This window comes from Chelonia mydas, chromosome 2 (genome assembly GCF_015237465.2).
Source record: "Chelonia mydas isolate rCheMyd1 chromosome 2, rCheMyd1.pri.v2, whole genome shotgun sequence".
Taxonomy (NCBI): Eukaryota; Metazoa; Chordata; order Testudines; family Cheloniidae; genus Chelonia; species Chelonia mydas.
The window spans coordinates 74,610,437-74,623,969 of record NC_057850.1 but is presented as its reverse complement, the minus strand read 5'-3'; the positions used below and the strand labels follow the sequence as shown (position 1 = coordinate 74,623,969).

Genomic DNA, 13,533 nt, shown 5'->3' with positions numbered 1-13,533 from the left:
ATGCGTGGTTAGCTGGTTTAGATGAGTGCTCCAATCCATCCCCTAAACTATAGAAAAATAGGTATCAATCCAGAAGTAACCCTTCTGCAAACACTGAGAATTAATCCACCACATCATCTTGGAAATCACCACATACTGGTGTGTCTATTGTTCCCTTGTGGTAGATAAAACTTTAACAGGGATTGACAGGCCTTGCCCTTTATCTGACAAAGATCAAACTCTGGCAATGAATTCTTACTAAAAGCACTTTTAGGATTTCTTAGAAGCATGGGACTCCAAGAAACAGTTGTGTATTCTGCTCTCTTCTCAGTCTCTCAACACCAAAGAAATAAAATGCTATGATACAACTAAATCAGGGGCTGGAGAACCCACAGGGAAAAATCTGGAAGCTCTCCTCACCCCTGCTCCACCTCCACCCGCGCGCTGCGTCCCTGCTCCTATGCCTACCTCCCAGTGCTTCCCGACGCCAAACAGCTGTTTGGTGGTGCGTAGGACTTTCCAGGAGGGAAGGGGGAGGAGCAGGGACGCAGCACGCTCAGGGGAGGAGGCAGAGAAGAGGCAGAGCCGAGGAGGGGATTTGGGGAAGGGGTTGGAATGGGGCGGGGAAGGGGAAGAGAGGTAAAATATGAATTAATGGATCCTTGCAGCACAGCTACATTTAGTGTTTCTTCAGCAGTAATTTAGTGGGAGAAGTAAAGAATATAATTTGCACTGACGTCTTTGAGCTACTCATTGCGGGAGGAGATTCTTGGGGCAGCGGTACGAAGGAGGTAAATGGACTCATTCTTGTGAATGATGTTAGTTACTTTAAATCTGTCTGTCTGTTCTGTGGAACAGGACAGGAACTTTCTTCTTTATGTATGACTCAATTCCTTTTCTTCCCCCATGTCAGTGAGTTTCCCTCATTCTGTCTCTTCCCATTCTCCCAGTCACTTTCATTCTGCTTTTTGATTACTCTTCCAGTCACTTACTTTTCAAATCCTGTGGTCTGATTCTCAGGGCCATTTCCAACAAGGCCTCAGGTGAGACAGAGGGGCAATTTTAGACCTTAGGGCTAAACATGAACACTGCATACAGCTGGGCACATCACAGGCTGGTGTAAATTGTCAGAGTTCAGTGGAAGTCTGTGGAGCTATGGCTATTTACACCAGCTGAGGATCTGCCCCAGCATTTCTATTCTGTAGGGCTATTATAACGTATCTTAGGTTTCAGTGATGCAGCCCTCGGGCCAATGTACTAGTCCTCACGTGTTCCTCGTGGTGATTTGAGTTTGAGATCCCTGAACTAAACCATCTACCCCCTCTTGCCACCAGATTCAGAGACAGCCGGATATTAGTATTTCAGCAAGGCCCTGAAGCTTGTTATGACCCTGAATCTGCATTGGAAGCTTTAAGGGCTTTGTCCATAAGTATGGATTGGAACACAGTTCCCCAACTCTTGTGGACCTGGTTGAAGAACTTAAAGAAGTTGGAGCATCATACAGGTAAGTGTCCTTCACCCAAGCATCAGATACAAGAGGTTTAAGACTGGGAAGTTTTTCTAAGGTGGGCATCCAGATTTTTTTTTTCCTGAGTTAATCACAAGATTAGAGCAGCTCCTACACCCAAAGTTACATAAGATGGTCGAGTTCAGGATCCTGACACAAGGAAGAAAGGAAAGCAGCAGAATATGGACCCTGGATTTCAGAAAAGCAGACTTTGACTCCCTCAAGGAACTGGGAGAATACCATGGGAGAATACCATGAGGGGGAAAGGGGTCTAGGAGAGCTGGCTGTATTCTAAAGAATCCTTATTGAGGTTAAGGGATAAATCATCCTGATGTGTAGAAAGAATAGTAAATATGGCAGGCGACCAGCTTGGCTTAACAGTGAAATCCCTGCTGATCTTAAACACAAAAAAGAAGCTTACAAGAAGTGGAAGATTGGACAAATGACCAGGGAGGAGTATAAAAATATTGCTCAGGCATGTAGGAGTGAAATCAGGAAGGCCAAATCACACTTGGAGTTGCAGCTAGCAAGAGATGTTAAGAGTAACAAGAATGGTTTCTTCAGGTATGTTGGCAACAAGAAGAAAGTCAAGGAAAGTGTGGGCCCCTTACTGAATGAGGGAGGCAACCTAGTGACAGAGGATGTGGAAAAAGCTAATGTACTCAATGCTTTTTTTGCCTTTGTCTTCACAAACAAGGTCAGCTCCCAGACTACTGCACTGGGCAGCACAACATGGGGAGGAGGTGCTCAGCCCTCTGTGGAGAAAGAAGTGGTTTGGGACTATTTAGAAAAGCTGGATGAGCACAAGTCCATGGGACCAGATGCACTGCATCCAAAGGTGCTAAAGGAGTTGGCGGATGTGATTGCAGAGCCATTGGCCATTATCTTTGAAAACTCATGGCGATTGAGGGAGGTCCCAGACAACTGGAAAAAGGCTAACGTAGTGCCAATCTTCAAAAAAGGGAAGGAGGAGGATCCGGGGAACTACAGGCCAGTCAGCCTCACCTCAGTCCCCGGAAAAATCATGGAGCAGGTCCTCAAGGAATCAAGTCTGAAGCACTTAGAGGAGAGGAAAGTGATCAGGAACAGTCAGCATGGATTCACCAAGGGCAAGTCATGCCTGACTAATCTAATTGCCTTCTATGACGAGATAACTGGCTCTATGGATGAGCGGAAAGCAGTGGAAGTGTTGTTCCTTGACTTTAGCAAAGCTTTTGACACTGTCTCCCATACTATTCTTGCCAGCAAGTTAAAGAAGTACGGGCTGGATGAATGGACTATAAGGTGGATAAAAAGCTGGCTAGATTGTCGGGTTCAACGGGTAGTGATCAATGGCTCCATGTCTAGTTGGCAGCCGGTATCAAGTGGAGTGCCCCAAGGGTTGGCCCTGGGGCCAGTTTTGTTCAATATCTTCATTAATGATCTGGAGGATGGCGTGGATTGCACCCTCAGCAAGTTTGAAGAGGACACTAAACTGGGAGGAGAGGTAGATATGCTGGAGGGTAGGGATAGGATACAGAGGGACCTAGACAAATTAGACGATTGGGCCAAAAGAAATCTGATGAGGTTCAGCAAAGACAAGTGCATAGTCCTGCACTTAGGACAGAAGAATCCCATGCACTGCTACAGACTAGGGACCGACTAGCTAGGCAGCAGTTCTGCAGAAAAGGACCTGGGGTTACAGTGGACGAGAAGCTGGATATGAGTCAGCAGTGTGCCCTTGTTGCCAAGAAGGCCAATGGCATTTTGGGATGTATAACTAGGGGCATTGTCAGCAGATCGAGGGACGTGATCGTTCCCCTCTATTCGACATTGGTGAGGCCTCATCTGGAGTACCGTGTCCAGTTTTGAGCTCCACACTACAAGAAGGATGTGAAAAAATTGGAAAGAGTCTAGCGGAGGGCAACAAAAATGATTAGGGGACTGGAACACATGACTTCTGAGGAGAGGCTGACAGAACTGGGATTGTTTAGTCTGCAGAAGAGAAGAATGAAGGGGGATTTGATAGCTGCTTTCAACTACCTGAACTGGGTTCCAAAGAGGATGGATCTAAACTGTTCTCAGTAGTAGCAGATGACAGAACAAGAAGTAATGGTCTCAAGTTGCAGTGGGGGAGGTTTAGGTTGGATATTGGGAAACACTATTTCACTAGGAGGGTGGTGAAGCACTGGAATGGGTTACCTAGGGAGGTGGTGGAATCTTGACGAAGCCCTGGCTGGGATGATTTAGTTGGGGATTGGTCCTGCTTTGAGCAGGGGGTTGGACTAGATGACCTCCTAAGGACCCTTCCAACCCTGATAGTCTATGATACTCAAAACAAAATAAAAGTCCACTTCCAGCACCTTCCATTGGAACAAGGTTTTTTGTTTAGTTTTGTTAACTTCTACTCTAATCCAGCTATTTACAAGAAGCCTGCTCTAAAAAAAGCAAACTGCCAACAAGCTGACATACTGGAGAAATTCCAGTGTGTTACATGGTTAATGGATGAAAGAGGGTTCATGGGGGACATGCCTCTTTATATAATCTCACCAGGAATGCTCCATGATTGGAGGAGTCTAGATAGCCCCTCAATGATCAGCGCTTGCCAGAAGGTTCCAGACTGTAGCACAACACATACCTCAAGCACATGCACTGATAGCAACAATACTCAAAAAATCTTCTGAACTACAGAAAATTAATTTAACATTTAGAAGCTGAGATAGGAATTGCTCTACTGGATCAACCTGAGGGTTTAATCTACTCCAACATCCTGTCTTCAACAGTGAACGACATCAGATGTTTCAAAAGAAGATGTAAGAAACCCACAATAGGCAGATGTGTGATTAAGAATGTGATTGTATGACAGGGAACAGGGCTCAGGAGCCCTGGGGCTCACTTCCAGTTTAGGTTTTATGTTCCCCAAGCTCATGCTTCAGGCTTTCAGCCAGCCACCTGCAGGGGTCAGAAAGGCTCAGGGATGGTTATGGTGGAGACAGGACACTGGCCAGGGAGGGCCTGGGCTCTGAGGTGGCATTGAGCATTCTCTCTCTCTCAGGTGCTTGGCTGGCTGGTTCTTGTTCACATAGTCAGGGTTTAGCTGACTGATATATATAGGGTCAGGAAAGAATTTTAACCCAGCTCAGATTGGCAGCGACCTTGGGGAGTTTTGGCTTTCTCTGCAGCTTGTGGGTGCAGGTCACTTGCCAGGATTATCTGGATCAGTGGTTCTCAACCTATTTACCATTGTGGGCCGCATATGCGACTCTCTAGGTGTTATGCAGGGGTCCTGGAACAATTTGTACAGTGGGGGTGCTGAGAGCCATTGAACCAAACTGTAAACCCTGTACCGGATGGAAACCACTTCAATCCAGGGGGTGCTGCCACACCCCCAGCACCTTTAGCTCCAACACCTATGGTGCTGTGTGGCCACATTCACACAGTATGTAATACCAGTGCCCAGGATGTATATTACCTGGGAGAGGAGGTGGGGGGAAGATCAATCTGTTACTGTACAATAGTCAGGATTGTTCTGGGCTGTTGATCACCGCAAGGTAATTGTGAATTCCCCCTGCAATTTCTCCAGGCATGGACACCCAGAAGCAAGGAGGCAGCACTGCCCCTGGCAGCGGCACTCTAAGGGCATCCCTGCAGAGCGGGAAGAGCGAAAGCAGTAGGCTGCTGGCTGACTGCTGCCTGAGCTCCTCCCCTACCACAGGGGGCTACTTTGCCTTTCCTGCTGGCAGGGAGTGCTCCAGCAGGACTCTGTGGCACCATCTCCCCCTCAGCCAGCCCTGGCCTGGCCCCTGCAGGGACCCAGGAGTGAGGCAATAAGCGGGAATCTTAATTTTTTTAGCACACAGCTGGGCCACGCAAGCGGCCCATCAGTAGAGAACCACTGATCTGGGTACCTCTCAATCATTTCCCTGCTGTTGAGAGGGCCTTGGGTACTGATGGACCTTGGTCCCTCCTATTCTAGTCTCCTGTGAATTGTAATAGTTCAGTCTAATTTTGGTTGTTGGGTTCACACTGGGCAATGCTAGGTGGCACTGGTGTCCTGTGATACACAGGAAATGTGACGAGATGATCTGGAGAACGCTTTTGGTCTTAAACTTTATGACTACGCAAAGTAACATCACAATCACAATCACATTAGGTCCCATCCTAATTTCTAGTACTTAGAAAATGTCTAAAATCCTGATGCATGAGGTTTACTATCTCTTCCACAAATTATTGTTAATAATTCTGAACATTCTTGATTTCCATGTAAGTGACTAATCCTTATTTGAATCTTGTTCTTGGGCTCTACAACTTCCTGAAACAGTGTGTTCCAGTTTAATTTCATATTGTATGAAAAAGTATTTTATCGGTTTTAAATTTCTCACTTTTTAATTTCACTGAATGCCCCCTTGTTGTGTTATGAGACAAGGAGAGCAGAAATTCTCAATCTATCTTTTCCAGACTATGCGTTATTGTATATAATTTCATGTCTCCTCTTATTTGTCTCCTTTCTAAGGTAAACAATCCCAAACTTTTCACTCTTCTGATGAGAGTTTTTTCCAGTGCTCTTTGTCATTCATCACATTTCTGACATCCCTCTAGATCTGCAATGTTCTTTGAGATGGGGTGACTAGTAAGGCATGCAGTAATCCAGATGAGGCCATACCACCAATGTATATAAAGGCATAATATTCTTCGTATTCTTTACCATCCCATTCCTTGTACAACTTAACATTTTGTTTGTTTTATCTGATCACAGCTGCACACAAAGCAAAGGTCTGCAGTGAAACCCAGGTCCCTTTCTTGAGCAGTTATAGTTAAAATTTAAGACCATGTGAGTGTGAATTGGTTTGCATTACTGGCACTTAATTTCATTTGCTATCATATTGCCCATTCCCCCAGTTTGCTCAGGTTTCTTTGAAGTTCCTCAGAGTCCTCTCTTGTCCTTACTAACCTGAATAACTCTAATCTGTACATTTGGTACCTCATCACTCACGACCCTTTCCAGATGATAAATGTATTAAAACATGGAACCAAGTACAGAACTTAAGGCACCCTGTTGTTAACCTCTTGCTATGACAAAAAAATGGCCAATTAATCCTACTCTTTGCTTTCCATTTCTCAGCCTGTTTTTGATCCATGACAATACTTTGCCTCTCACACCGTGACAACTTCAATTGTTTAGCAGACTATTGTGTAAGACCTTGACGAAGGCCTTTTGGAAATCTACTGTTGACACAATTATAAGAGATTAGTTAAACTATTGTCCTTTATAGACACCATTTTGTTAGGCCCTGTCATAATATGATCTTCCAGGTGTTATTCTATATTTAAACATCATTGCAACCAATAAACTTTCCAAGAAAGAGTTCCAAATTTACAATTTCAGTTTGTGGATTGCCAGAATTTCGTCACACCCCTAGAATACACTTGTGGAATACCAAATATCAACTCTTAAAATTTAGTTATACCAACTACAATTGTGCAGAAAGTGTTGAATCCAGCAAACACTGTTTAATGTTTATAATACAGTAGGTACCAAGACACAATCAGAATCAAGGCCCACTGTGTTATGCACTTTACAAACACACTAAGACATGATCCCTGCTCCAAGGAGATTATACGGACACAAGATAAATGACATTTTACTTTACATTTACATGCCTACATTAACATTACAATTTTGAACAAAAATTAAAGTTACAAAAATACCTTGGATGTCATTATCTAAGCCATCAGATATTAAGTGGTCAGCATTCTTATTTGAAATTACAGTATATGGACCATCATCATAAGATTCCTACCAGGAAAAACAAAAAGCATTAGTACAGCCAGTTTTTAAAAAGATGTTTGCAAATCATTAGTAATTCCTGTCCTTTCTTCGCACAGCAATTTGATTATTCAGATTTTACATTTTAGGAAGCAGTGTCAAACCATATTTTAAATGGATGCTCCTCTTACAAGTTAGCTTCTCAACAGCTAACTCTTAAAGCTTTGAGAAATTGCCTGGAAGTGTGAAACAAAAAAAGTCAGAGAATCAGGGGTAGATGAGAGGTTCAGAAAAGGTCCAAATTCATGACAGCTGGACCTCTCCAAGTTAGATCATTAGAAAATCAGATATTTTAGAGATGTTATACTAAATAGAGCAGAGAAAATAGGAACAACTTCAGCATTCAGTGGCAGAGTGGCTTTGACAACAAGTCCGTTAAATTTCAGGTGCCACCATATATTTAGCAGGAATTGGGGAGGGACTCCCCAATACACTTTCGTCAAAGACTTTCTATCAGTGAATATAGATCAAGGAAAGAGGTGAGTGACATCCGCAAAGGAGAGGAGCTGTTTTCAGTGCAGGAACCCCTCTGCACCAGAGGTTCTTTGGCTGTAGAAGTCTGCTTCTCAACATACCTGTGACAAAGAGGATGCTAAATACTTCAGAGACTGACATGCACCACTACTAAACGTCCTGACACCAAAGGCAGATAGACCCTATCAGACTGGTTTCATGACCTCATCGCTAAAGAAGTACTTACTTGTTTCCTCTTGGCCTCTTTTTGTTCACTCATTTCCTACAACACTTTCAAAATCTTAAACTGATGGGAAGAAAGTTAGCCTCAGTAAACTTTGAGAAAGCAAGCATATGTAAAGCGCTTACGCTGTTAACTACCTGGAGCTGGAGGGCAAGAATAACTGGAGAAATTCACAAAGCGTAGAGATTATTTCTCTTGGTGCTCAAGGATTCTACTATTATAATAATCGATTTTATAAATTTAAGTGGTACATAAGAAAGAGTCCTCTAAATGAAGATTGACCTAATGCCCTCAGAAACAAAAACAGTTGTGGGTTGTTGGTTTTTTGTTTTTTTGGGGAGAGGAGGGAATCAATCTTATGCTATTGTGTTTGGGAATACCCTGGTGAATGATCAATCATGGCACAATTCCACAGGAACAGCACTGCTAATACAGAGCCATGACAAAAATTGTAGAAACAAAGTTAGCCAACATGATTACAATAGTCATTACAGTGTAGATTTCAAACATTTTTGAACACATACCTGGGTTTGGATACTGTTTTTCTGGAGATACTGACTCCAAGGATCTGGTATTTGTTCATCTGCTCCCCTGTTAGATCCTCGAGAATTTATTTTAAGTAAATAGCAACCCTGAGTTCCATATCTCTGCTTCATTTCTTCATATACTGAATCAGCTCTGAAACGGAACATCTCAAATATAGTCAGTTTGACTCATACTGGAAGTATTGAATTACTTGAATTACTTTCTTAAAAACACAGTGTTCACAGATTTTCTGTCAGACAAAAGTTGTAGAACAGAAGTGTAGTTTGCAAGTTTTCTAGTGTATTTCGGCCACATAAATTGCTTGCAAATCTCACATCAGCATCTACAAAATGCTTCCCAACAGCTGTGTCTGCTACCTTCCCAGGCACACTTTGTATAGCAGTTCGCAGCAGAGACAGAGTAGCAGCCAACATAACAGAACGCCAGTGCAGAAACACTTTACCTCGGAAGGTGTGCAAAGGGAAACTGACTAGATGTAACTGCTACTATTTGGCAGTAACTGCTTATTCTCTACTAAGAAGGGGGTGGGAGAAAGGAAGACAAGAAGAAAAGTTAGAAGCTAGAGAAGAGATCAGACAGGAAAGAGATATGACAGTAACAGACTAAAAGGAAACAAGCAGAGGAGAAAAAAGTATGAAGGAAGGGATAAACTGATAGGATTAACAGTAGTCCTAATGATGGCATTTCTATTGACCTGTGGAAAAATTTAGGCGAAAACTACCAAATGTATTATAGTAACCCACTGGATTACCACATGAAACAATTTGTTTATGTTAAAGTATTTAGGGATGCATAGCTGCAAAACAAGAGGACAGAGATGGGCTCATACCACCCTAACAATGGTAACGTCTCCTTATTTCCTAGCACCATTGTAGCCTTTAATCACTCTAAATTTGAGACACTGTTCTAATTAGACATTTTTCTTTCTTCAACATGCTAGAAATAATATATAATAGAGTAAGTTGTATTCGAGTCTGTGATGCCCAATATGCCCAAGCTATTTGCAGTATAATCTAGCAATCTAGAGATTTTAATTTTTAAAGCTACTTTAATTGAAGGACATCTCAAATGTAGATGCTAACGAGTAGGGGGGGGGGATTTGTTTTTTCCAAAAATAACAATAATAAAAAAAAATTAACAGGTTGCAATACAAGATGCAGATGATTTTAAGATAATTCACTTTAGAAAGAAATTAAAGATACTAGATATTGCCTACTTCATAAAACTGGAATTAGTTCTTTGTGTATTCCACATGCACATTCAAAAAGAAGTTTGAGACAAAATATTAACTAAGTAAATCTGCCTGGACCAGTCTCCATACTGGTCAATTATATTAAAATAGGCAACTGAATTTTTTGTACATGCGTGCGCGCACACACACGTTAGTTTATAGAGTCAGCATTTCAGCAAAACAAGCGTTTCTGAATGTCCAGTAAAATCACAAGGTAAAAGACAAAAAACCCACCTTTGTTCCTCTCCTGCACTTACATCATGCAGCAATACATAATATTTGAGTGTGTTTGGTATAAACCATTTTGGATATGCATATTCGCTGCTGTGCTGAATTCTATGCTGCTCTTGTGACAGCTTCAGAAATTGCTCCACAGGTTCAGGTTCACCAGAAGAAACTACAAGCATACCTGAATTCACATTAAGGATATGATCTTATCACAAATACCATCAATTCATGGTATCATAGCCTGCTTGCTTCACTACGTTTAAGGTTACATCTATATTAATGGCTATATAATTATCCATTTTTGATTGCTGCAAAAGTGTATTTCCAGCAGAAATTTGGTCAAGCAATTTAAACAAGTGCATATTTATAACTTTAAAAAAAAAAGTCAGCGGAACCAATGGTACATTATAATACTAGATAATACTTAGTCATGCCATGAATGCAGGGAACTGGCCTAGATGACCTCTCAAGGTCTCTTCCAGTTCTATGATTCTATAATTATAAATAGTGGGGGGGAAACTGGTAGAAGCTTAATTTAAACTTGTCGAACTCATGACTTTTTTGTAATGGCATCCAGGTGCCACTTATTAATATAAATATGTAAAGAAAATAACCTAATCACTGGTATTTTGGGGAAAGAACCAGTTCATTAGTAAAGCCAACAACAAGTGATTAAGGTGAACATGTTTGTCCATATGCATGACACAGTAATAACTGAACTATATTCCAAAGAAATACATAATTTGTCTTAGAGGTAAGAATGAGAAAGGAAGAGAGAAGCTTGCTTAGTTTTTAAAAAAAAAAAAAAAAAAAAAACTGTCCGAGAGTGTCCCAATGCTAGTCTTAGTAAACATTCCAAGGAATCCTGAACTATTTTTTTTTAAAGTACACTAAATTTAGGTACTTAAACATATCGTCTGATTTTCAGAAGTGCTGTATTTTAGGAGCTTAACTTTCTACTCTTAATTTTGAAAATATTTGCTTCAGTTTCCAATACTATTGATCCAGCATTAAATTGGCAAGTTCAAACAGAATATCTGAACTTTCAAGTTTAAAAAAGGCCCATAGAATAACCATAAAGTCCAATATCGGGGGTAGCCTTGTTAGTCTGTATCCACAAAAACAACAAGGAGTCCGTGGCACCTTAAAGACTAACAGATTTATCTTGTTGTTTTCATAAAATCCAAGTTAAAGATAGCACACAATATCAGTACTAATGCTGTTTATGTGGGGCCGTTTAAGAAAAAACAAGATTTTGTTTGTGGCATGTTTAAAGAATCATGCAACACTTCTCTAGCTTTGAACTTCTTGCCTTTTGTCACAGATAAATACTAAAGAATAATTTCTACAGTAATTAAAAGCTCTTTGCTAGGACAGGTACAGACTTTTTAAAAACACCCACAGACACTTTAAAAGTGATATTAGAAATCACCATAGAATCCTCAGTGTGCATCCTATTTACTTTTGGTTTGAATGGGAGTTAAGATGAAAAAGAGATATTGGAGTTTATCCCATGAAATATTAAATCTGTTTAATAGCTCAAGTCAAATTGGACAGTGGGGTAATACCCTAAACTTTTGTAGCATCTCAGTTCAATTTATATTGGCAATCTTACTTAAAAGCATATAGCTAGGGGAAGGAAAGGAATTACTAGATATTTGTAACAGTATGTCAAGAGGAAAGTTTAGTGCTATACTAACTAGGTTACTTGTATATGTATGTTAGTATTTGGAGGACATAAAAAAAATGTGTAATCCAGGAAGAGTACAAAACTTAGACAAAAGTCATCAACTTCACAATAAACTAGAAAAGAAAGTTGCTGTAGTTCAGTTAGAACTTCCAAGTGTTAAGTTACCTTATGCAGTATGGTCTTCCCGCTACAGAATAAAAATGGCCAGCACTGCTAGTTTTTACTGCTGCTGTTCAGAACCCTGTAAGCAAGTGTGATATGGACACAATCAGGTCAATATCACTGCTGCTGTTTATAAAACACAACAGTGTACTAGTTTTCACTTGAGGGGAGAGACTCAAAACTAGAAGCTGGATCAGGATAGAGTAGCAGAGTCAAAACTCACTGTTGTTGCAGCAGGGAGCTCTGGAACAGGAAAAAAAACAAAAATTACCCAAAAAACACTCCTTGCCCTTACCAGTGTGAGGGACTTTTGAGGAGGGACTGTGGCTTCAGATACCTACCAAAGTTTTATATGACAATAGAACTCTGAAGCAGGGCTCAGGGATAACTTCCCAATAGAAATCTCAGAACACTCGCCTTCCTCAGCTGTGGGGTGAGAAGAGCAGAGTGCATCTAACCTAGTCATTTCCACCTGAGTGGAACAGGACTTTCCCATCTTTTGTACTATGACTAACAGATTTGATTACCTGGTTACACTGTAAATAAGTGCTCTTGGTCTGTAATAATTTATAACTCTCCTACATAATGCAGGCACTTTCTTCCTTTAGCAAGTGTGTGTAATTATACGTGCTAGAGCTAGAGGGACTGAGGAAGAGGAATTTATACAGAAGTAAAAGCACAGTGGCAATATCAATAGCCTTAAAGTTACATTCCAACCCGCCAAATTCCTTATATACTAGGTTTCTGCAATGAAGAATCAGCTGTAACTTTATGCCTCATTTAATTTTAGAGAGCCATAGTCCATATTTAAGACTCAAAGGATACATGCTACATAGTGGTTTAGGAATTCATGATCTGATGCAGGCATGGACTGAAGAAAGCTCTCTCTGTAAGACTCAAACCACGGAGTAGTAGCTGAAAGATACAAAGTTGATAAAAGTCTTAATGAGACTGGAAAATATACAGGAAGAATGAAACAACATAACTTAGCAAATTCTAACAATAGAGGGCTAGATATGAATATGCAACTGTCCTCTTCTGATTTGTTTTTAAACCATATTTAACTGTAGATCTCATTTAATTTATTAAAGAAGCAAAAATTAAGATTGCAGAGACCTTTTCCCCTTTAGGTTGTCAACCTTAGAACAGGGGTCATGGATGTTGAGGGAAAGTGGGTTTAATCTGCACCCGCACTACTTTTTTGAAGTATTTTTAAATATTAACATCTTCCACATTTTCGGGTCATGTGGACTCAGCCAAGACTACAATAACCCCTCTTCAGCATCACTTATAGTCAAGATTCTGATTCCCTTAGCACAAGTGGTCAGATGTGCCTAAATTTTAGAATGTAGTACATCTGCTATAGCCATCCTCCATAGAATTGGAAACCAAACTGATTTTGGAATATACAGAGGAGCAGTAGGATTACTGAATCTTTGTCTAAAGTTTTTCCAAATATTGTGACTGCAATTTAGGTATCCCTCAAAACTTCTACAAAGACACAGCCTAGTTCACAGAGCATGGACCTGGAAGCCAAAAATTCTTGAATTCTAAATCTAGCTCTACCAGTGACTCATTGTGAGGTGTTGAACATATCAATTAACCTCTTTGATTCAGTTTCCCCATTTTACTTCAAGAATAATACTTGCTCGTCTCCCAGGAGTGGAAAGTAAATATTTTTACAGGG

At 40.8% G+C, this 13,533-nt stretch overlaps 1 protein-coding gene across 1 annotated transcript in view; it reads right to left on the bottom strand.

Moving 5' to 3' along the window:
- TRAPPC8 (trafficking protein particle complex subunit 8) overlaps positions 1 to 13,533 on the bottom strand; it is a 124,039-nt gene that overhangs the window by 93,853 nt on the left and 16,653 nt on the right. The window contains exons 3-6 of the mRNA XM_037892698.2: positions 12,672 to 12,761; positions 10,001 to 10,175; positions 8,514 to 8,667; positions 7,175 to 7,262 (exon numbers count right to left, since the gene is read on the bottom strand). Of these exons, the coding sequence (XP_037748626.1) occupies positions 7,175 to 7,262; positions 8,514 to 8,667; positions 10,001 to 10,175; positions 12,672 to 12,761 (507 nt within the window). The remainder of the gene's footprint in view (positions 1 to 7,174; positions 7,263 to 8,513; positions 8,668 to 10,000; positions 10,176 to 12,671; positions 12,762 to 13,533) is intronic.